The sequence below is a fragment of the Cephus cinctus genome, unplaced genomic scaffold (genome assembly GCF_000341935.2).
Source record: "Cephus cinctus unplaced genomic scaffold, Ccin1 Ccin1_scaffold0240, whole genome shotgun sequence".
Classification (NCBI taxonomy): domain Eukaryota; kingdom Metazoa; phylum Arthropoda; class Insecta; order Hymenoptera; family Cephidae; genus Cephus; species Cephus cinctus.
The window spans coordinates 1014407-1035946 of record NW_014332956.1 but is presented as its reverse complement, the minus strand read 5'-3'; the positions used below and the strand labels follow the sequence as shown (position 1 = coordinate 1035946).

General features: G+C 42.9%; 1 protein-coding gene across 6 annotated transcripts in view; it reads right to left on the bottom strand.

The window, feature by feature from the left end:
• Positions 1–21468, bottom strand: part of LOC107265852 (transcriptional activator Myb) — a 23429-nt gene extending 1961 nt beyond the window's left edge. Inside the window, exons 1-9 of one of the 6 annotated variants that reach the window (XM_015735719.2) lie at positions 20948–21468; positions 5129–5282; positions 4876–5040; positions 3164–3485; positions 2724–3087; positions 2517–2637; positions 2150–2444; positions 1734–2044; positions 1535–1624 (exon numbers count right to left, since the gene is read on the bottom strand). In XM_015735719.2, coding sequence (XP_015591205.1) covers positions 1535–1624; positions 1734–2044; positions 2150–2444; positions 2517–2637; positions 2724–3087; positions 3164–3485; positions 4876–5040; positions 5129–5282; positions 20948–21096 — 1971 coding nt within the window. In that variant the 5' untranslated portion in view covers positions 21097–21468. Of the gene's footprint in view, positions 1–1534; positions 1625–1733; positions 2045–2149; positions 2638–2723; positions 3088–3163; positions 3486–4875; positions 5041–5128; positions 5283–14859; positions 15627–20947 lie in introns of those variants that run through there. The other 5 variants (XM_015735720.2, XM_025083150.1, XM_015735715.2 and 2 more) reach the window with 5 other exon arrangements.
• Positions 21469–21540: the final 72 nt, after the last annotated feature.

Here is a 21540-nt window from a genome sequence, read left to right as displayed (position 1 = left end):
GGGGGGGGGGGGGTAGTTAATTATTTATATGACAAGGATAATCGAAGGGTCATCATTGGATGCTTTGGTTACGCTAGGCCAGGCCTCTTTCTTACGTTAGATCTTTAGATTTTACTTGCGGTTAGTTGCAGACATGCGACAAAATCCAACAACAAAAATAAATAAATAAATACGTAGAGGGACATAAAAAATATCTATGCTCTTGCCAAGACATCAGTTCCATTTTTTAAAAAAAAGGTGCCATTCTTTACGAATTTTAATATACAAGAGTATCCATAATATGGAAATGATGTCAGGACCCTACCACAAGTGAACATCCATTCACGAATGGTAACATGTAGAAGAATATTAAACGAACAATATCATGAATGAGATACGAAACAAAAAAAAATTAACAAGAAAACGTGAATTTTCGAATTAAGAAAAAAAAATCTGGACGCTGTCATAGGTACCAGTAATAATAATAATAATAATAATAATAATAATAATGATAATAATAATTCAGTGGGCTAATATAAGACAAAAAATCCTCTCACACCGAGTAATGGTAAATTGATAACCGTAATATTAATAGCAATATAATGGGATAATAGTAGTGAGTAATATTAATGACAATAGGGACAGATAATAAAAAAAAAATAATATAAACAAGAACAATCGAATAAGTTAAGTACGCGTGGCACTGAACGCCATTTTAAAACCAGCCTCTAGGAGGGACGGGTAACCCGCGTTTAAAAAAACCTCAAAATAATAAGAAATGCGAAAAAGCATTGAACAATATTCTCTGCTAATTCTATAAGAAATATATTAATTTTCCGCGCTTTCTGTACCTTTACAAATTAATTAACAGGGACGGGGGAGGGGGTAGTACGAAGAAGGGATAAATTGGATCAATTTCAAGGGTTATACTGATCATGATTTAAGGATTACGTTTTTGTTGAGTCATCAAGACAGAATAATAAGTTAATAATAAATAGAACAAGGCAAGAACGCTTGCGCTCGCGCGTCTTTTCATCCATAAAATTAATTTCGTGTTACGCTACGACTCATGAACAGTCATCGAATAAATTAATTAAATAGAAAAATCGAATCATTATTTTCATTAGTTATTTTCCTTTTTTTTTCTTTGTTATTTCCCTACTCGTTAGTTTTAAGATTTTTAGGCGGGGATCGCGCATCCCCGTCGATAAAGTACGGAAGGAGAACAGATATATTAATATTATATTAATGATATGAAAATAAGGTTAAATATACACAAAGGGATGTATGCGCAGTGTTGCGTCATAGGCTTACTCTCACTCTAATCAGGTTTGGCGAGAAGGAGGTTTGTAAAAATGAAAAATAAATAGAAGTATGAAAACAGTGAAAACCAACCCAACAGGACAGAGACTGTAAGTATTTGAGGAGGAAAAAAGTTAGATCTAGAGATAGAAAAGGCCGGCTAGCGTGTCTAAAGGCGATTGGTCCGGGAATAGTACCAGGAGAGGGCCGGTTGGTTTTGGATTTGGTTTTGACTTTGGATCTGGTGCTCTACCTTCACAGGACTCGTCCCTGCCGTCAGGAAACTGTCCTCCAGGGCCATCGATGCCGGCGAGAACAGCACTGAGGTGTCCAGACTCTTACTCTGTAATTTCAATGATTAAGGATTACGTAATTCCGCTATTATTTATGATATTAACAATGATATACACTAAGAATGAATAATAAACACAAATATTCCTCATGAAACTCACCGGTGTCTCAACGGCAAAATTAATATCCGAAGCGTCCTGAGAATTGGCCCAGGACTGACAAAGAGCCTTCCGTGCCCTTTTACCTCCGGATATGCCATTTTCTTTTCCGCGTCTTCTTCCTGTTCCATATCCGGAATCCTGGAGGATACTGCTACTCGCAAGACTTTCCCTATCAGTCTCCTGCTTGATTATCTCAGTCAAAGCATCCAGACGACTTGGTGTAGCTGGTAGTTGCGTCGCTGCACCGCTACGCCGCTCTAGCTCCGCCAGAGCATTTTTGAAAGGTGTCGGCGTCCTCGGTGTATTGCCATCTATCAAATGAAAATAACATTTTTAATTTTATTACGATTTTAGGTTACTACTTCTGGAAAAACAGGGCGCATCAAATTTCGTGGCAAATTTACTTGTTTACCTACCTGTTTGATTCCTTCGCAAACCCGTCGGTTGGGGCGTTGTAAGTGGTCCTGGACTTCCCTTGGGAGTACTCGCCCTGGGCCAGGATGTCTCTGGACTGAGACTATTGAGAAACTGCGAGGGACTAAATGGAAGCTGCTTTATTGGAGTAGATGGCGCTGTGGTTCCGACGGATTGATGCACCATGAGATAATCAGATTGATTTTCATTGTTTTCGACAGGATCCGTCGTCTGTTCCACGTCCTCGTGTTCCCCCTCCTCCTCCTCCTCCTCCTCCTTCACCTGCTGTTCTTGATGCTGTTGATGATGATGATGGTGATGATGATGATGGATCGATCTACGTCTACGTAGTATCAACGGAGGACTAACTTTTTTCTTCCGGTTGGCTGCCATTTCCTCCAAATCCGGCATTGGTAGTAATCGAATGTCCGAATTCCTGGATGTGGCTACCTCATGTGGAATTTCCAAATCAAAGTACCTAAAAATGTCACTTTTGCATTAATAAAATAATATCGAAAAAGGCACCTTTTAGTTTATACACCGTAAAGACCCTCATTCTTAGTATCCTTCACTTACTTGGAGAAGGGCGATACGTCCACATTCTTGTCATCAACCAATCCACTCCTGAGTGGTGATTCTAACTGAGTGTCCGTACTGACAATACGTTCAGCAATCTCGATCAAATTCTGAAATTGGGTACCCCCATGTTGCTGTTGTCGAGTTTGTTGTCGCTGTATCTGTTCCTCTTGCGATTGACCCCACGCCTTAGTCCAATCCAATTGCTCGATATCAAGTTCCTGAGTGGCGCTTACAGCCGTCAAGGTAGAACTGCTGTTACCAGTGACGCACGGTATACCTTGACCGGAATTTTCATCATTTTGTACAGGCTGTTCCTTTTTCGAAGCGGATACCGTTTCCATGGCTTTTCTTCTACCTCTGCCTGTCATTAAACGTCATATAAAAAAGTTGCCGTATTGATAACTAATTATTATAATAACCAGTAATTAAATGTGTACCTCTTGTACTTCCGGTCGTTCTACCTTCCTCAGCTTCGTATTTCCGCCTCATAGTACTGTTCCAATGATTCTTAATGGCATTGTCGGTTCTACCCGGGAGAAGCTTGGCAATTTTTGCCCATTGGTTCCCTACCCGACGATGCGCCTCGACGATGATCCTGTCCTCCGCTTCGGTCCAGGCGCTTTTCTTTATACCAGGATTCAGATGATTGTGCCATCTTTCACGGCACTGTTTACCGATTCGACCCTTTAAATGTCTGGCTATAAGTGTCCACTTTTTGGGTCCGTATTTTTCCACGAGTTCCACAACCTTCTCGTCTTCCTGATCAGGACCAATAAAACAAAAAAATTCCGTCAGACATATTAAATAGAGCATATCACGTCTACAGTGTGCACTATACACTAGCATCGAAGACTTTAGGTTAATACGTTCCTGACCTTGTGTAAAATTGACAGAGGTAAACGGGGCACTATGCAACTGTATAACCATAAACTCTATGCACTTGCAGCACTATGCACAGACTCCGGATAAGATTCTAGGAAACGACCCTGAGAGAAGATTCTGCACCAGGTGCATCCACCATCCTTAAGAGGAATGAATGGATGGAAAGAGAGCGAGGCGAGGAGAAGGCGAGAGAGAATCAAAGAGTAAAAGAAAAGAGGTTTGCCCTTGGCTCTGTTGCTGAGTGCATTGGCACGCTGCACAACACAGCATCACGAGCGTGATATTCTTATTGCATCGCCTGTACAGTGCACTGCGCCAAGATCCGTGAGAGTGCATTATATAGGTAGGACACCCAGTAGATTTTACGCGGGACACAGTGGAGCTGCAATCAATTAATCCAAGTAACGGGATTGCATCCCCAGCTACTAAAAGTAAAAGAAAAATAAAACTGAGATCGAATAAGTCAATTTTAATTCTAATTGAAAAACGACAACGTGCTAAATTGTAGTATACACTACGATAAGGATACCATAGGACACCGTGAGCGGCGCCTATGGCGCGGTGGAATGTTGCGTGGGAAAGCATAGCCACAACACAATCAACATAATGCACCGCACCCTTTTGTCGGTGTACTCCTCTACGGTACACACCGTTACACGCTGAGATCCAGAGAACGAAATAAGAGAAGGAGAGGCGAACCAAATAGTCAAACGAATAAACAATTAAACTAGTGCTTCCAGGGGAGGAATGCAAAAGAAATATCAAAACAAAAATAATAATAAGCGAGTACCAACTGTCAGGCTGTTACACTTCTTCCCTAGTGGTCATAGTCAGAAATCACAGTGGAAGCAACACATTCGGATAGAGAAGGAGCCTAGTCAAAAGAAGAAACCAGTTTCGTCCGGCACGATTTTCGGGGGCTTCTTTAAAGGGACCCTAAGGGGCCCCGAAATAGTCCGGGTAGACCCTTCAGGACTGTATTCCGTAGGGCCCCTTGGCCCCTTATAAAATCCTGGGTTAAAGTCCTCCCAAATATATACCAGCGGCTTCTAAAGGGAGAGAGAGAGAGAGAGAGTGAGACAGAGACAAGCTGAGTGCGAGAGAGTCCTTTTGTTTCGACTGGTCAGGATCAACCGTTGCTTCTTGGAAGTCCGTCCTGGGATTTGGACATGTGCTTACGTGTACGTACATGCACTCTTCTTCATCTGTAGTTATCTCTTACTCTACACTGCTCACCGGGCCTGACCTGCACCACGAAATAACTAACCTCCTTAGTCCAAGGACCCTTGACCAACTCGGGATTCACAACTTTGGCCCATCTTTGTTGGCACTGCACATCGCTCCTGTCTGGAAAGTGGGCTGCTACGGCGTCCCACCTTAATCCAGATCCAAGCTGATCAGCGCTGCTCACCAGTTGCTTCAACAGAGCATCCTGAAATAAGAATAATAGACACCCTTATGAATATAGATTTTCCTTAACGGGAGCTCAACTGCTTAAACTTTTAACAATTTTATTTTACCTCTTCCTTCGTCCAGCGACCTTTGTTTATATGTTTCCCCTGTCCCTGTCCCGAGTTACTTCCGAGATTTTGACTCTGATTACTTATCTGCGCCAAAGAGGAGTTCTCGCTCTCGGAATCGTCACCGCTGCTCGAGTCATATCCGGATCGTGAGCTGTAAAAAAAAAACGAGAGAAAAAGATAATTACATCCTTTCAATAGTGTTCAATGCCGAAAAAAGGGTATCTTCTATAAGAAATCTAGATCGACCAAATCCGTTTCCGGAATTTATTCTCAATCTTTGACTTCCTGTCTACTCCTGCTTTTCAGTTTTGTACAGCATGATCGAGATCCTTCGGCAAACTTCCGCCAGGATATCATGGCTCGCTGAACATTAAGCTTTTCCTGTCATTCTCACTAATTTCCTTCCCGATTCAGGACATTTCTTAAGGAGCTTCCCTCCTCTTTTTCTTCCTTCACTCCGTTCTGTTTTGTTCTTCCTTTTTTAATGTCAACGGGTACCCACCAAGAAGCAACCCGACGAAACAAACCGCATCCGGTATTTTTGTGTCGCGCAAGTGTTTCACATCTAATTAACTTCCTGCCAAAAAGGAACTTCTACCGTGCGTCGCGAATAGACCGCGAACTTCCTCTTACATACCTGAAGTGAAGAACAGGCCGAATTTCCTGCTAATTTGTGTGTGCGTGCATACATATATAGGTATACATATCGTGTTAATGCTCTTATACGTATCATGTGTGCCCACAATTCATACACAAGTAAATAGAATCTCGTTTTGGCTTGTATTTGAATATTATTCACCGGATTTTTGCGGTAAGCACTAGGAAGTCCTATTAAATGGCCTTTTCTAGCATGAAACGAAATTGTAAGTAATGAATGAACCGATGAATCTCACATAATTTTTCTTGTGATAATTTGGTCACTTTAAAAAAAAACAACATTACAACTTATCAGGCAATTATAATTTATTCACTACCCATAGATGGCAGATTAAACGGTTTTATTTCATTCGATACCGTGTTTCAACTGACACCGGTCACACACACGCCATTCAGCATATATCAATAAGATATTGAACCCCCTATTCTTACAATTTTAACACCTTTAAGTCTGGTAACTCTTTTATACACTGTGAAAACTCGGATGCATTCGACAGGCAATCATTAAAATTAGAATTCCATGTTCAAAATTTGCACAAAGATAACAAACTATTGCACTGTAAATATATATATAAATTAATAAAATTGCAATAACTCCAGAATAAAATGTGACCATAACGGTCGAAAATGTTGACAATTGAAGAAAACAATTTTCGCGAACACCTTAACAATATCGTAGTCAGTCGATTCCACGACGCTATACTAATATATCATAAAAGACACGCACGGTATAGCAAATCTAACGAAAGCATTCCAAAAAGCATAGATATTTTTAAATTTCTCATATCCCCTATAAGTGACGTAGGTACTCTATAATCACGAAAAATGAAACACAGATGGCGGTACCAATGCACTTGGCAAAATGCACGAATCCTAAGTCTGTGCAATTATTTGTTCCTTCTGGATTTTATCGGATCTCTTCGCTTGAGGAAAAATCATTCAAAAAAAAAAAAAAAAGAAAAGAAAATACAAAATAATATCTGTCACGGGATTGACAGGCGCCATGGGAACTTGCACGTGAGTTGGTTCCCCGCGCATGAGAATAGCATTCCAGCGAAGCTGTTAATGCATCAACGATGACGTAACAGGAGCGTAACGTTATCGGGTTTATGGCAGACATATCTGCGTTATCACAAATTTCTCGCTAAACTGATTACGATCCAGCGGTGAAGATTGCGAAGTTCTTTTTTCTTTCAGCTAGCAAAAGTTACGAGAGAATACGACGGAAATTCCCTAACTCATGTCCTTTTGTTTTATACCGATCACGATACCGGGGGACCCTACATCCTAGATACACCCGTAGAAGGTGGGGAGGAAGGGGGGGGGGGCGGCCCTTTAAAAGTGCGATCGATGCACGAGGCAAATGCACCCTGCCGAGGACAAAGGTATGATTATTTTCATCGAGGGTGATAAGGGCACCCTGGTGCCATCTGTGCCTGGCATATGCTTCACCATCACGATGACGATGACGACATGTGCAACCTCTGCCTCTCTATTGGGCCGTCTGTATACTACTACTCTGTACCTTCGGCCCTTCACCTATTAGCCACCTTTCCCTTCCCCGATTCGCCGTCTTTTACTAATTCCGAATTATATACCTTTTACTCCTGACTCTATCGCACACATTGCAAACCAGCCTCTTTGTCTTCAGTATGTAGATGCTACGGATGAGGAATTACTAATGGAGCCATGCTTGTTTCTCTCGTTATGCGTTCCCTCTCTATCTCTCTCTCTCTCATTTAACTACACTGGTGTCCCATGAACGTTGTTACGGGGCCTCCCCCAAAAACTATCACCAGTGTACGAGACACGCGTGGGTAAAATTTCGTCGAGGGTTTTGATGGGCCAGGGGGGTGTCATGGGACTCGAGGTACAAGGAGGATGAGGGTTGAGCGCAACACCGTGTACGCAGCTGTCCCTATGGGGGCTGTACGTGCAGGAGGGTACGAAACACCCTGGATATTTCTCTATCGATTTTACGGGAACTTCATACACAAGGTACTGCTCCTGTATAATATGGTAACGAACGAACGAAACTTGGTAGGATATCATCTTTCAGTTCGATCCTGCCTTTTTTACTATGTCACTGTTGCGCACGTTCCTTTACTTTGTACATACTCCGGATAAATTCTACAGACACGTATTATTCCCGTGTATCGCACCTAATGTGTATTTTAAAATACTTTCGTCATTATACACAGCAGTATCTGTGTTCCTTCTGCTCCACCTCTGCCTCCACCGCCGGGGCATCAGGATAACGAGTGCCTTACGTAATTTCGTGGGATCGTGTCAAACGGTCGGTAGTATCCTTGAGAATTCAAATTTTTTTTCGAACACGTGTGTGTCACGGGGTCTTACGAGGCACCGACGGACCCCGTGTGATTAACCGATTTCGCCGAAAACACCGGTCCCACGAAATCGCGAAAATTTCTAAGCTCTACATACCCACGTGCACGTACACAGCCAGAAGCCAGCTGTGCTGGAGGTAGCTGTGCTCGTGTGGCTACATTTACCTAATAAAAATCTTATAAAACGTATAGGAGGACCCGTGTGTTGGACGAAACCGCCTGAGGGAAGGATCGCGGTCTGAAACTCTCCTTAATGAGTCCGTAAGTGTGTACGCGTGTTCGTACGTGTGAAATTATTTCAGCGCGTATTCGTATGAATAGAGAGTCCAGCAAGAGATAAGGACAGAAAGAATCCATGTATATACAAGTATATACAACCCAGCATATACGGGATCATGCATGGGATTAGCGCTATAGACATATACACCGCGTACTTTTTAGGACCTCGTTTCAATCTATTTTTGTTTTTTATCTATTCCCGACATCCAAACCATCCTCCTGCCACTTTGACCTCTGGCCACGACATAAGACCCGCGCCTCCCACCCCTTGTGTCACTTGCGCACGCAGCCCAGCATGCTCCACAGTCACACACGATCTGTGTATCATTTAAATCCTGATTGTATAACTGCCGCTTGTTTATGCCAACCAAGGAATTCGCGACCGTTACAGCTCTTACCCGGGTAGACCCTAACCTTCTATATGTATTAGTCGGTCCCATAAGGCCGACAACTAGGCACATGCCGCGTTTCCTACTCCGACCACTGCGTAAGCTGCCAAATTATTCCTTTCAATTTCGCAAACGACTCAGCGGAGCCGATCCATGAGATTTACGTATACGCTTGTTATTGGCATATTTCGAATAGATATTCGTTAGATGTCCAACGAGTTCCTCTGTCTCATGGGATATAATGATCTGAACTTACAGAACTATCAGGACGCTCTACAGCCACACTGCCCATAGTGGTCAGGAAGCTAACTCGTCCTTACGGTCCTACGATGGCAGGTGCCAAGAGGAGCAGATGTCCATCGGGCCCAGCAGACTATCTGGACCCTGGCCCATTTTCTAGCACGTGCCAGATTTTCTCTCGAGGATCAATGCCAAGAGATGCGAGTGGTGTGGGGCAAGCTACATAGTCCCTTTAAAGATTCTACGCTAAGCCGAGACGTTGCGGAGGATTCTTTTGTCGGGTCCGTTTAAATTCACTATGCCTAGATAATGCGTCTGTATCGATGGGACGCTGGGAGACGGTATATGGGATGTAGCAGACACGTCAATTGGACACAATGGCCACGATCGATACGCTTGCCGAATCATTAGAAAACTTTCAAATTCACCTTGACCGATGCGATCGGAGAGGGAAACGCCGTAGCCATCGTAGCTGACGGCTGGTCGTCATTTGTATACAATATATCTTACGTTGCGAAGTTTGGCGACCGATAAGCCGTCCACGTGGGAACAAACAGAAATGCGATGACCATCTGACGAGGGATACACTGGATTCTCGTGATTCTCAAATAGAGATAAGTCTGCGCGGGAACTCTAATACGGAGGGCAGATCGGGGCATGCTGGACTTAGGTATGAGAACTAGTGAGAAAAAAGAAGAGAAGATGGCCGCGCGCACGGCATAGTAGCGTGAAGAGTGGAAGCGATGAAATACGTGAGAAAAAAAGAAGTTAATGCTAAGCAAGGGAGAAAGGGGAGGCAAAAAAGTTAAAGGTGATGGAAAGGTGAGAGGGGCGGGTGGAAACCTTCGAGGGACATCTGCGAGCTACGAGGAAGGAGAAATTGGGGGTGCCTGCCATCGGTAACGCCATTGCCATCTCCCACTCTACTCCCCCTCCCCCCCCCCGCCCTTTTTCAAGTCAGTTGTTCCTTCGGCACTTCCTTATTTCCTAACTTCCTCCGTGTATAACAGCAGCCTGACTATTTTCCCACCCTGTTACTGCCATCCATTAGTCGCCACGCTGTTAACCATTGTACAAGCGCGTATGCTGCACAGGCCGCGTAAGGTTATCAGGGCGGAAAGGGCCAAGTGTCCTCCGGGTGCGAAGGAGGAAGTACCGTGAAACAGGAGGAGGAGGAGCGCGGAGCGGAGGAGAGGAGAAGGAAAAAAAAGACAGGCGGAAGAAGAAAAATAAAAGTGGTAGGAATGAACGAGAAGGAATCGAGAGGAAGAGGAACAGGGGAGGTGGTGGTGGTGGTGATAAACCTGCTTGCACCAGGTGCAAAGGAACGGGAAGAAGAAATAAGTACCTATGCAAAGGAGGAACGGGACGTGGCACGAGTCGACGGCAAATCAGCTGTCACAGACACCCCCGTAACGTTAGATACTCCATCCCTTGGGAATTGACGGTAGAGGGGAGAGGAGGGGGAGTGACAATGAGAAATTGTCGAAAAAAAAAAATTATCTCTCCATTTTTCTCACTCCCACCAAGAAACCTCGTGCCTGTTCATACGTGCACTGCACACATGCTCTTGCATATAATAAATATATAATTAGTTTGCGTCAAGCTGGGAATTTTCATTTGGACGTGAAACAACAGGGACCGAGGATGCACCTGTTGCAATTCACAGATGTTACCAGCGAGATCGAGTCGAAAGTGACTAGTGACTCTTTCTATTAATTCCCACGTGATCCACGTAATTCCAGATATTTCCGGAAATCGATAACTATACGCGTTCACGCGTGCATATATGCATAGCTCTGTTGATTTTTCGAAGCGGCATATTACGTGTTCATTCTTACGAATCGCGCATCCCATTCTAACGAGACTCGTTTCAGCTCCCACGCGACTCATGAATGAAAAAAACTCTTCATTCACAAATAAAGGAGAAATGTCGGAGTAAGGAAAAAAAGAAAGGAATAAGAAGGCGAGGGAGATAGAGAACGTGCGAGCAAACGGAAAGAAGTGAGAGAGAGAGAGAGAGAGAGAGAGAGAGAGAGAGAGAGAGAGAGAGAGAGAGTAAGAGAGTGAGAGGACGAACTGATTCATCCAGCCTGACCGCCAACCCGTAACAGTTTCCGTTACTTATTTAATATAGCTTTTTTTAATCCCTGACAATTCTCGAGCGCGACAATATTTTCACTCCGATACAATTTCTCGTCGTTCGCTACTTTCTATTCGATCCTACAATTTCGTCCAGCTCGTACACGTGGAAGAATACAGGACAAGTTATAGAGGGTGACGACTTTGTATATTTCGATATAGTGCTATCAGTCTTCCATATTATAACAGTCATCATTTATAAATACGTATAAATACGTGTACGACAGGAGGCCACAGTGCACGATTGTATACTTAAATATATCGAGAGATAATCCGCAGCGAATATGCGATAAGATGATACGCCCCCTCGTTTGTATGGGATAATATCCATAAATTATCTATACTCATCATGGGAGGCCACAGTCGCATACGACGTAGAGTTACGTATACGAGTGTATACGAAGAAATTTAATAAAAAGGGGTTAAGGGGGGGGGGAGGAGGGTGAATCGATATAAACGCGGAAGCCAAGTATCTTTATAGAAATATCGAGTACGCTCGTGGTGTATTTTATGGGATATGCGAGTGCGAAGGTATACGGGGTGGGTATGGGGAGGAGTGAGGGGGACTTGGGTGGTAGAAAGCAGGGTGTAATATATAAGCCAGGGTGGTTTAGCGTGGAGTGCAGTAGAAGACCCTTACGAGACATCTGGCCACCACCTGCCCTGATGCCCATGGAGTATTCTCGCACGCGGCCAATTTCCACCCCATAGGAAAGGTCCCGAGGATGGGGACTACGCGTGTGCAAGTAATGCCTGTGTATGGGATAATGCGTGAGTATGCGTCACCGTGGAATACCCACGGTCCCGATTCTATGGGGAGGGTGGAGCGGGGGGAGGAGGGGTACGCGTAAAGGCAGCGCGGACATTTACGAACTGCGTATATATCTATATGGGGCATGGACTGCGAAGTAATGCTATGGTGTGGTACATATATGGGGGATGTGAAAAGGTAAAAAGGCGGGAAGTAGCAACCCTCGGGATTCATCCCCCCTTATGGTATAATGTATACCTATATGGTAGTAAGAAGGTATAGGACTAACCAACTCATCGGTACCGATGGAAACCCCATGCTCGTTCCCATGACAAGTGCGATCTGCCGCTTTTCCCCGTGAATCCTTAATTCGCACCGTGGGAATTTTTCATTAGGGTGTCCGATGTAGGACCTCCGATAAATGATGGTTTTAGTAATGAAAATAAATACAAATTCACCTGGTGGGCATCCCATGTACTGACGTGGAACACCCACGTAACCTTATGGTGCCAAGAGGCGAAACCTCATAGTCTCATTTTCGCACGGTCTCGTATTCCATACGGTATTTCGGGGTTACGGTATATCACGTATGTGCTGTGTATATTTTATGTATAGGTATATGAGACATTACGGCGGTATGAAAATTTACCCCATACCAAAAACTGGCCGAACTCACCGCGAAAGTGTATCTTTCATTTTCTATTCCCCATAACCCTGCCAGGGGAGTCGAATCGGGTACCGCGAATTCGATACTTTGGGAAGGTACCTAGCCCATGGGTGGAGAAGTGCATGCATTGTAAAGAGTGAACAAAAAAGAAAGTTACAAAACGCCTTGAGAATACTTGAGACAATCACGGGGATGCTATATCGAATCACGAAGGGGCATATACAGGAGGGTATAGACTTACCCGAGTAAAAGAATATGGGACGGTGTGAGAAGTACACGAAATCAAAATCATAGCTGTGGTGAGGGTTTCGTTAAAAGAGATTTATATTAACAAAATAACATTTTATGCAAATAAGTGTATTCCCTGTCAGTGTTCGTTACGGTGTACTATAAAAATATCGTCTATTAAGTTATGAATCAAAATATTTCCAAAAAATCTTGACAAATTTTTAAAAGATTTCAAAATAAAGAATTCCCGGAAAAATGAAGAATTAGAAGAAAAAAAACAGCTTCCAAAAACCAGGTTGGAGGGAGGGCAGATGCACGCAATCAAGGGTGACTGTCTCGCGTGGACCAATGCTAGGAGCAAATGGACGGAACCCCCAAAGACTCCCTCGAGGATCGAAAATAAAAGAGAACCTGGCGTTCCCCCGGAGTTTTATCCCATACATACACGTGCATATACTAAGCCCGTCCCAGACGTAGGATATCCCGTCTAAGAAACAACCCCTTGGCAAATTTACAATTTGGCCTTCCAAGTCTCACCCCAATGTGCCCAATATGAGAGGAGATGCGTGCGTTCACGTGTTCACATATGTGTGTACGTATATGCTCGCCGCTGGGAACAGTGTATTGTTCAAAGGAGGGTGCAGCTGCTATCAGTCTTCGGGAACCCTCGCCAAGGGTTGGACACGTATGGAAGCACGGTGTGCGTGCACAAGCTTGTAGAAAACCACGTGTCGAAATAAGACTCCGAAAAATCTCCCTTACAAATTTCATCGAAAGAGAAAAATATCTTCGAATGATTTTCTCCTTTAGAATTGTATGTGTATAAATATGACGTAAATTTATTGACAAAATTAAAAGATGAGCGATGGAAATTAAAAAAAGAAGACAGAAACAGAGGGACAGACGAAGAGTGTGTCGACCACATTAACTTAATTCCTGTTCTGAGAAAGAAAGGAAACAAAAAGAGGGGAAAAACATTTTAAATAAACTTGAGAGAAAAAGATCTAAAGTAACATAATCGACAAACAAACGGAAACCATTGACGAGGATCGCATGCTAATCAATTCCGGTTCTTCTAAGTGGCTTGATGTTAGGACACCAATACATTGGCGAACTGTTATACGTTCCAAGTTTCCGGATTTCGTTTGAGAGAACTGAAATCGATTATTCATAAGAGATGCTGATTATTCCTGTTATCTGAAAAATCTAAAAAGAGAAGAAAGAAATAATAAAAAGAAAGACTGACAATGAGTCAAAGGATTAGGTCATTTAAAAGGAACAAGATCAGAATCCTGTCCAGGAATTCTAACCGAAAAAAAAGTTCCAGGAGAATCGGACATAGCAACACGTGCTACTAGAAGAGGTGCGCTCACATATGACCTTCTATATCTGAGAATCGCTTTAAATTACATATATAGGTGTGCTATATACTATACGACGTTACGTGTATGCGCCTGCTATACCACAACCCGTTATACGTCCAAGAGGCAGAGACGTGCATACTCACGTATATATGCACACGCGAGAATAGCGTCTGAATGCACATACGACAAATGTAGTCACATGTGTTTATACGTATTAAGGTAGTACAGAATAGGCATACAAAATGACTGAGAGAGATATAACATTAGAAAATTTAGAGAAGCGTCCCTAGAAGTTACGAGCCAAGCTAGATATTGTATATAACGTAAATGGAGGTCTCAGCGTCGACAAAGAGTAAGAAAAAAAAGTGAACACAAGTCCTACAATCGGCGCCAGCGATAAGACAGCATCCTTTTGATATCAATATTGAAACAGTGACTTCCGGTATGACCTACGTATCCCAAGAAACATTTCTACATACGAGTATTAATGTTGTGTTTAAAATTGTTATCAAGACTCGTGAACACTGTAGTTTCTGACAATAATAAAGCAGAAATTCTGTATTATTAACACATTGCATAACACTGAGAAAATTGGAGCATACAAAGGACACAGGATATCGCAAGGATTTTAAGGTTATGCTAATGAAATACAATGTGACTTACGCTTCAGTCGGTGGTGGAGAATAAAATGTTGAATGGTACGAGGATATATCCACGACTTTAGCTGGTAGAAGAACTCCACCCGGTATTAATTCCATCCTTGAAGGACCTGGCCGAGCAACGACGCAATCCTCGAGGACTCTTCGCGCGTGATACAGCTAGACCTTCCAGCAATGACTTATCCGAGCACAATCATTATAGCACCGAGTAAAACTCTTCACAAACACTTCCCATAATTCATTACGATCTGCCTCATGTATCCTATTGTTACTCTTTAGTCGAGCTTCTTTGACGATTTGCCGAACGTCGAATTGTATTTCTCTTGTTTTCCAAGCTTCCCGGTATCTTCCAGTGTTGCCAGTAGACAGTAGCACAATAAATTTAGTAGGATAGGAAAATAATGACCGCGAAAAACAAATACACGAGGAGAGAATCCCATGCGCAACGAGAGTGCAGAGAATTTCAATCTCTCCTGCGTGCTTGAACGCGTACATAAAATATATAACGTAGCGCGGGAAATTCTTGTAACGGTTACAATGTTTGAATGTTTGTAGGGTAAAGAGCACGTCGATATCAGTGAATTTAAATGTTTGACGTCGAGGATAATATATCAAAGAGATTTCCGGTCGCCATACTTTGTTGTCTGTTTACAAGGAAAACGCGTTTGTGTTGTTACAGAACTATCAAGAAAGGAGAAGGAAAATCATCAAGAACCCTCGACGCGCCAAACCATCCAGTACAGTGGTCGGATTCCAACTAAGGGTACCTACACCGCTTGGTCAGGGTCTAAACGAGGCGGGAAGGGCTAGGAGCAGTTAGAGTGGGGGAAGACACAGGCCTGCGTATCCCCGTGTTAGAAGGGACGAATACGAAGCTGAACGAACACCCACGGAAAGACACGAAGTTCTGGAGGGATGTTGCCGCACTGTGAAATAAAAAAGGGAGACTCCCCACCATAGCGATAGAGTCCATGGTAGGCCGACGGTATAGTGTGGTACTACACTACCACGTCTATCCTATCTGTCGAGATATTATTTCATTTAGATGTGTTCGTAGTCAGCCCGCACAGCATTTCACGGCGTCACGACACATACCGGCACATACGACTTCTTCTCCTACGTGGGAATCCATGTGGAGACAGCCGAAGAATTTCTTTTAAACTTTTATGTATAAGCCATACACAGTCCGATCGGGCGACAGGTTAACGAAGAATACTTTTTCACGGCTTTATCATATATATACGACATAACCTCAATATCTTTAGGATATTATAGAAAAATCGAGGACGTCGATGATATGCTGAATGCATATTTATAACATGTATCTGCACAATATACGTCGATACGAAATCTCTAAAGCCACCGGAAGTCCCTGTTGGGTATTGATGCAAGATGTGCCAAGTTTTACGGTACTATTGCGGTGCGGGCTTTGTTATCCTCGAAGAAAAATAATGCGAGGTTATGATTAAAAGAAAGATGAGGATCGAGTCGAGGAGGGAAGAAGGTGATTCAAAAGGATGAAAAGTAGCCCGTGTATTTGCCCGGCTGTGCGTGCGCATGGTGCCCGCGCAAAAGGCGTGAGAGTAAAGAGTAAAAGACTGATTGTGAGTAAGAAGAGTAAAAAGGTTCGTAGGAAGCTGCAAGGCCTTTCGCGGTCCATTGTCCGAATGCTGGGAACCGGTCGGTTCCATTAGAATTGTGCAAAAGAGCGCATCCGGTGAATTGACCCGCGAATTACTCGAGCATCTTTGTTTTCTCAGTCAATTTAGAGTCTTTTGAATATATGTATTGCTGAAACAATATGCAGATGATAGGCTTCTTTATATATTACACGAATATAATGGGTATATGACACGTGAATATATATGGAATATACATATGTGATCCTTGGAGAAGGCCCAAGGCGATGATTCTTCGCGTGAGAGATTTCTCTTCTAAATTCGGACTAACCCGCCAGATACTCAACGATCGAGTTTCTGCGTTAAAACATTACTATTTCATTACTCCACATTGGCCACCCGCAGAGGTCCGCACGTGGTTAGAAACGGAGTCACCCTCCTTAAGATTTAGCCCTGTCCCTTCGCTGGAAAAACTCCCTCCCACTCAGTTTCTCCTTTCCTTGACTTTACTTTTGAACGTCAAAATAAACTCAATCTCGGACCACGTGACTGTTTGTAAATATTACAAAAACGGAGCAACGCCGTGGCGTGCTTCTCTTTTATTATTACTTCCTTTTTCTCCTATTTATTTCTTACTGTGTTTCTCGTGCGGCCACCACACGGGCACGTGGGTCCATTTAAATTTTGATTGCTCAGCGATTTCCGTTCTCGAATCACGGATTGTTGATGAAATTTAAACGCTGTGTCGACTTACAGGAATGCGTCACAAAACAAACAGACAAGGTCAAAAATAAAAAAAATTTAGGCGAAATCCATCATCGGCATCTCTCGCCATATATTGAATGGACAAATCTTACTCGAAGGACAAGCGCCAGGCAACCTCCTTGGAAAAGTTGGGACAGGTTCATCTCATGGAGGTGGTAAGGTTTCACATTCCAGGTTCTCATTCATTAGCAAACGAGTGTCGTACGTCACGATAGACGTAGAAAGAGAGAAAAAGTTCCCAGATTAAAAAAAAAAAGATTAAAAATCCTATAACCCCGTAGAACGACCATCGATTCACAAGGACCGCACTTCAATCATTGATAAGCCTTCATCGCGTGGAGAACCTCTGTTCATGAGAACTCTGAACGTACTTACGTAAGAAAGCACCATAATTTCTCGAATTCTAACGCGCGGCTTCCCCGTGCCCCCACCACCGCCATAGGACCACATCTCGGACACAGGAGTATAACGAGAGAGTATGGGAACTAGTTTCACATACATGCGGATGCGTCTCTCTGTCTATGCATACATATAATACAGTATACTATATGTATATCGGCCTAGTCCTATCCTTTGCCATTGGTCCCTATCTACTTTCCTTAGAGGCGTACTCCCGTTAGCCCTTGTGGAAGAAAATCCTATGGTGATTCAACAGGATAATTGAGGAGAGAAAATTTAAAAATGTACACTTTATAACGCACCAGTCTGTATATGGTCTCACGAAAAATCTTCATATGCGGAAGAATTTATGGTTTACGTCCATAAATATAGTATGCATATGTTGTATACCGTATATGAAACTGACTTTATTATTTCATGGGAGGTTCCTCGTGTTTACGAGTTAGCGGAGCCAAGTGCTCAAGAGAGTCAAGTAGTGTTGCGTCAAGCAGATGTGGCTCTCGCGGGCGAATAAAAAAGAAAAGAAGTCTAACACGAGAGAGAAAGAAAATTTAATGCGTGTCGAACGGCGGCACGCACTAGACTTCACTAGAACAAAGAGCTGGTCAGTTAAGAACGTAAGCATCGCTCTATCCCTTCTGCGCGGGTATTATGTCATAATGCGAGAGCGAACGGTGCTTAATATCGTTTAGGGTGTTTAGTCTTTTTACATTGACCTCATAGGATCTCAAAGACTTACTTTTTGAGGTCTTGTTCAAGACGATAACTAAATCGCTAACGTTTACGGTATGTGTATTAGTAAGGAACAGTCTTGGAGCTAATTAACAGAAATTCCAAATTCATAGAAAGCACAGTAGATGTTGTTTGCGTAGTAGCAAGATGTACGTCCATGTTTCGTATGAATAATAAAATAACTATCAATGTCATTTTCGATAGTGAACGATAGATAGATCATTCTATCAATACAGCAACGGTAACATGGCGCTCGAGCAACAGTGAGGTCTATTGACAAATCTCGCTCACTTCCAGGAACAGAAAGAGTCTTTGTCCACACGAGAAAAAATTAGCAGAAGCGTTTCCTGCGTGGTAAAGGACGTGGGGACTTGGAATTCCTGCATACGATTATCATCCTTGACAGAGTGATCGTGGCGCTGCTGTAGGCAGTGTTGGTGAACGGAGACCCAGGCCCACGAGGAAGCCGTCTATGAGGACGATGTGGAAGAAAAAGTGCGGGAAGTATGAAAAAGAGAAGCCAAAAGGATTGAATGTAGAATGGAAGGAAAAAAACAACATAATAATAACAAGGGGGAAGAAGAAGATGGAGTTGAAGACTTCCTAAACATTGTTACTGCGAGGATGACCCTGCACGTTGGTATCGTCTCTATCACCCTAACCTACATTCTCTCGTTCCTTATCCGAGTCCCGTGCTTTATCTGCGCATGCGCACATCACGAATTCAATGATCTGCCCGTGAGAGAGTGCACACACGACTCTGTCTGAAGAAGAGACAGCTAGTCACCCATCCAACTAGCCAGCCATCCAACCAGGCAGCTGCCCCGTTTGAACCCTCTGTGCGTGCTTCGGGCACATATACACAAAATGTACACGTGACTATATATATATATATATATATTCTCAACATATACAATATCCGACTACACTACATACTCGCCAAGAACCAGGACCGCTCGATTGTACGTGTGCGTGCGAGTAACATGCGTCTGTTTGTCCTTCCGTCCTCACTCGGTTGCTATGCGGGACCGCGTGCTGACGTCACGTTCGTATCTTCCAAGGGGCAATTTAATATTGATAAGTGGAAGTGTTAAATTGGCGACCTCCACAGAGAGGACCGCTAGCCTCGTCAACTGGAGCACATCCTATTCCTGAGGAGGAGTTCCTGTTGATTAAATAGATATAGAAAAAAAATAGTTGCTCTAACCTCAATCTTTCAACCAATGTTATCTCTATCGAGAAACTCACGTAGAAAAATGTCGCGGTTTATACTGACATACTTCTTTCAGGGGGTACGAGTAAGATTGAAGTTGAAAACGAGGATGGTGGTTATCTTTCTGGGTAGGAATATGCTCGTTGATAGGATCCACGAGGATCGTCTATTATGCGTGTATTTTCTAACCTATGTAAACGTATACACCTGACCCTGTGCCTCTCGCATTCTCTTTTCGTATTTTCTTTATGAAGAAAGCCGACCCCTTAACGCGCACTACCTTTTCATGCTGTACGTGGACACACTATACCTCCTGGTGTTCTGTCTTCCTTGGTATCCTGGATATTGGATACACTGAGTCCATCGGGTACTTGGATTCAGAAAAAATGATCAAACTTGGGAACAACATGCACACCATATTCAAGGTGTATGATTTAGTTAGTACCCTAAGGCATAAATATAAATCAAAAAGTAAATCAACAGCGAAGCGTAGGAGAAAGTCATAAAAACAATTGTAATTATAATTTATTTTGGGCAGAAGAAATAATAACATTCCGTCAAGCCATATCATCGCACGCTATTTCTGAGCAACCTTTGGGGACAGCGAATTTGGCATTAGGCATTTAGCGAATTATTTAGATAAGGTTTACAAAAGTTTAACAGTATTGTTACCTGAAGACATCTAAGTCAATAGGAATTTAAAATGTATTTTTTTTACATAGGTAGTTCCCGAACGCCACTTCTCTCAGTAACCACCTGCCGGATTTAACGCGCCTGCAACACGTTCATACGCTTACCGCGGCGCGTTTGACAATTGCATATGCGTAAGGGGTTGTCTTACGGACAGTTTTGAAAATAAAAGAAAAATCGGAAACCCAAAAATAAGAGAAAAGAGAAAAATGGCGGGACCCGTTCTAGTCACGGTTACGGTATTCGCTCGAGACTCGCAGACGGGTCTCAAGGAGGGTCCAGGTCATTTTCTGGATCCATCCTCTATATCCGGTAAGGAATTTCATATTTTGTTCTCGTGAAATTATCTAACGTGTTTGTGCATGTCTCTATTTTATCCCTGTACCTATCAAGTAAATTTTTTTTATATTATATACCGTGTAATACGAAAAAATTTAAAGAGATAAAATACATAATATAATTATGCATACTTAAAACGATAAGTATGCAACATACAACATATATGTAATACTCAGAAGGATAAGTATGCAAAGCTGTGATTGTTAATTAGTTAGGTAGAAATCATAAGCCAGGAAAAAAAGAAAAAGTCTTACATTGTAAAATAAAAGAATACTTTAGGACAAGATACATTACGGTATTCTAGGAAACGTATATTGGTGGAATGGACCACTCACCGAATTAGGTAAAACTGCATTGCGATCAGCAAGACATTATTTTGTCCTTGTTTTCTGGGGGTCTCAATATATGGACTCGTGGTTTGCCGCTCGTTGTTGTCCTGCCGGTAGAGTACAGTATGCAGTAGCAGTTGCAGCCGTAGCAGCATCAGACTTTGGCGGGATAACGATAAGCAATTTTCCCAAGATGGCTGAGACTCACCCTTCGTCACGTTCTGGAATCACTATTTTCGTGCTATTTCCTACGTCCATTGGGAACAACGTCGTGATTATCGCGGACGTCCTTCACCGACACAGCACGAATAATTTGTAAACGATACTAAATTTCGCATCGATGTTATTAAAGCTTGTATAATTAAATTCTCTTTGGAGCTTGCTAAGCGAGTGTCGCCGATTTGTTTACACAAAGGATATTTCTATTCTCCGCGTGACAGTGTACCGGCAGCCGGAGCTAATTTTTGCGAACATCGCATAGGGGTATATACTGGAGACATCTATTTGGTCGCAGTGTAACTGCAAGAGGCAAGGGTCATGAATAACTATCGACACCGGGTATATGTTTCCAAGTGCGTTACCAGTTGTAGTTTATAAGA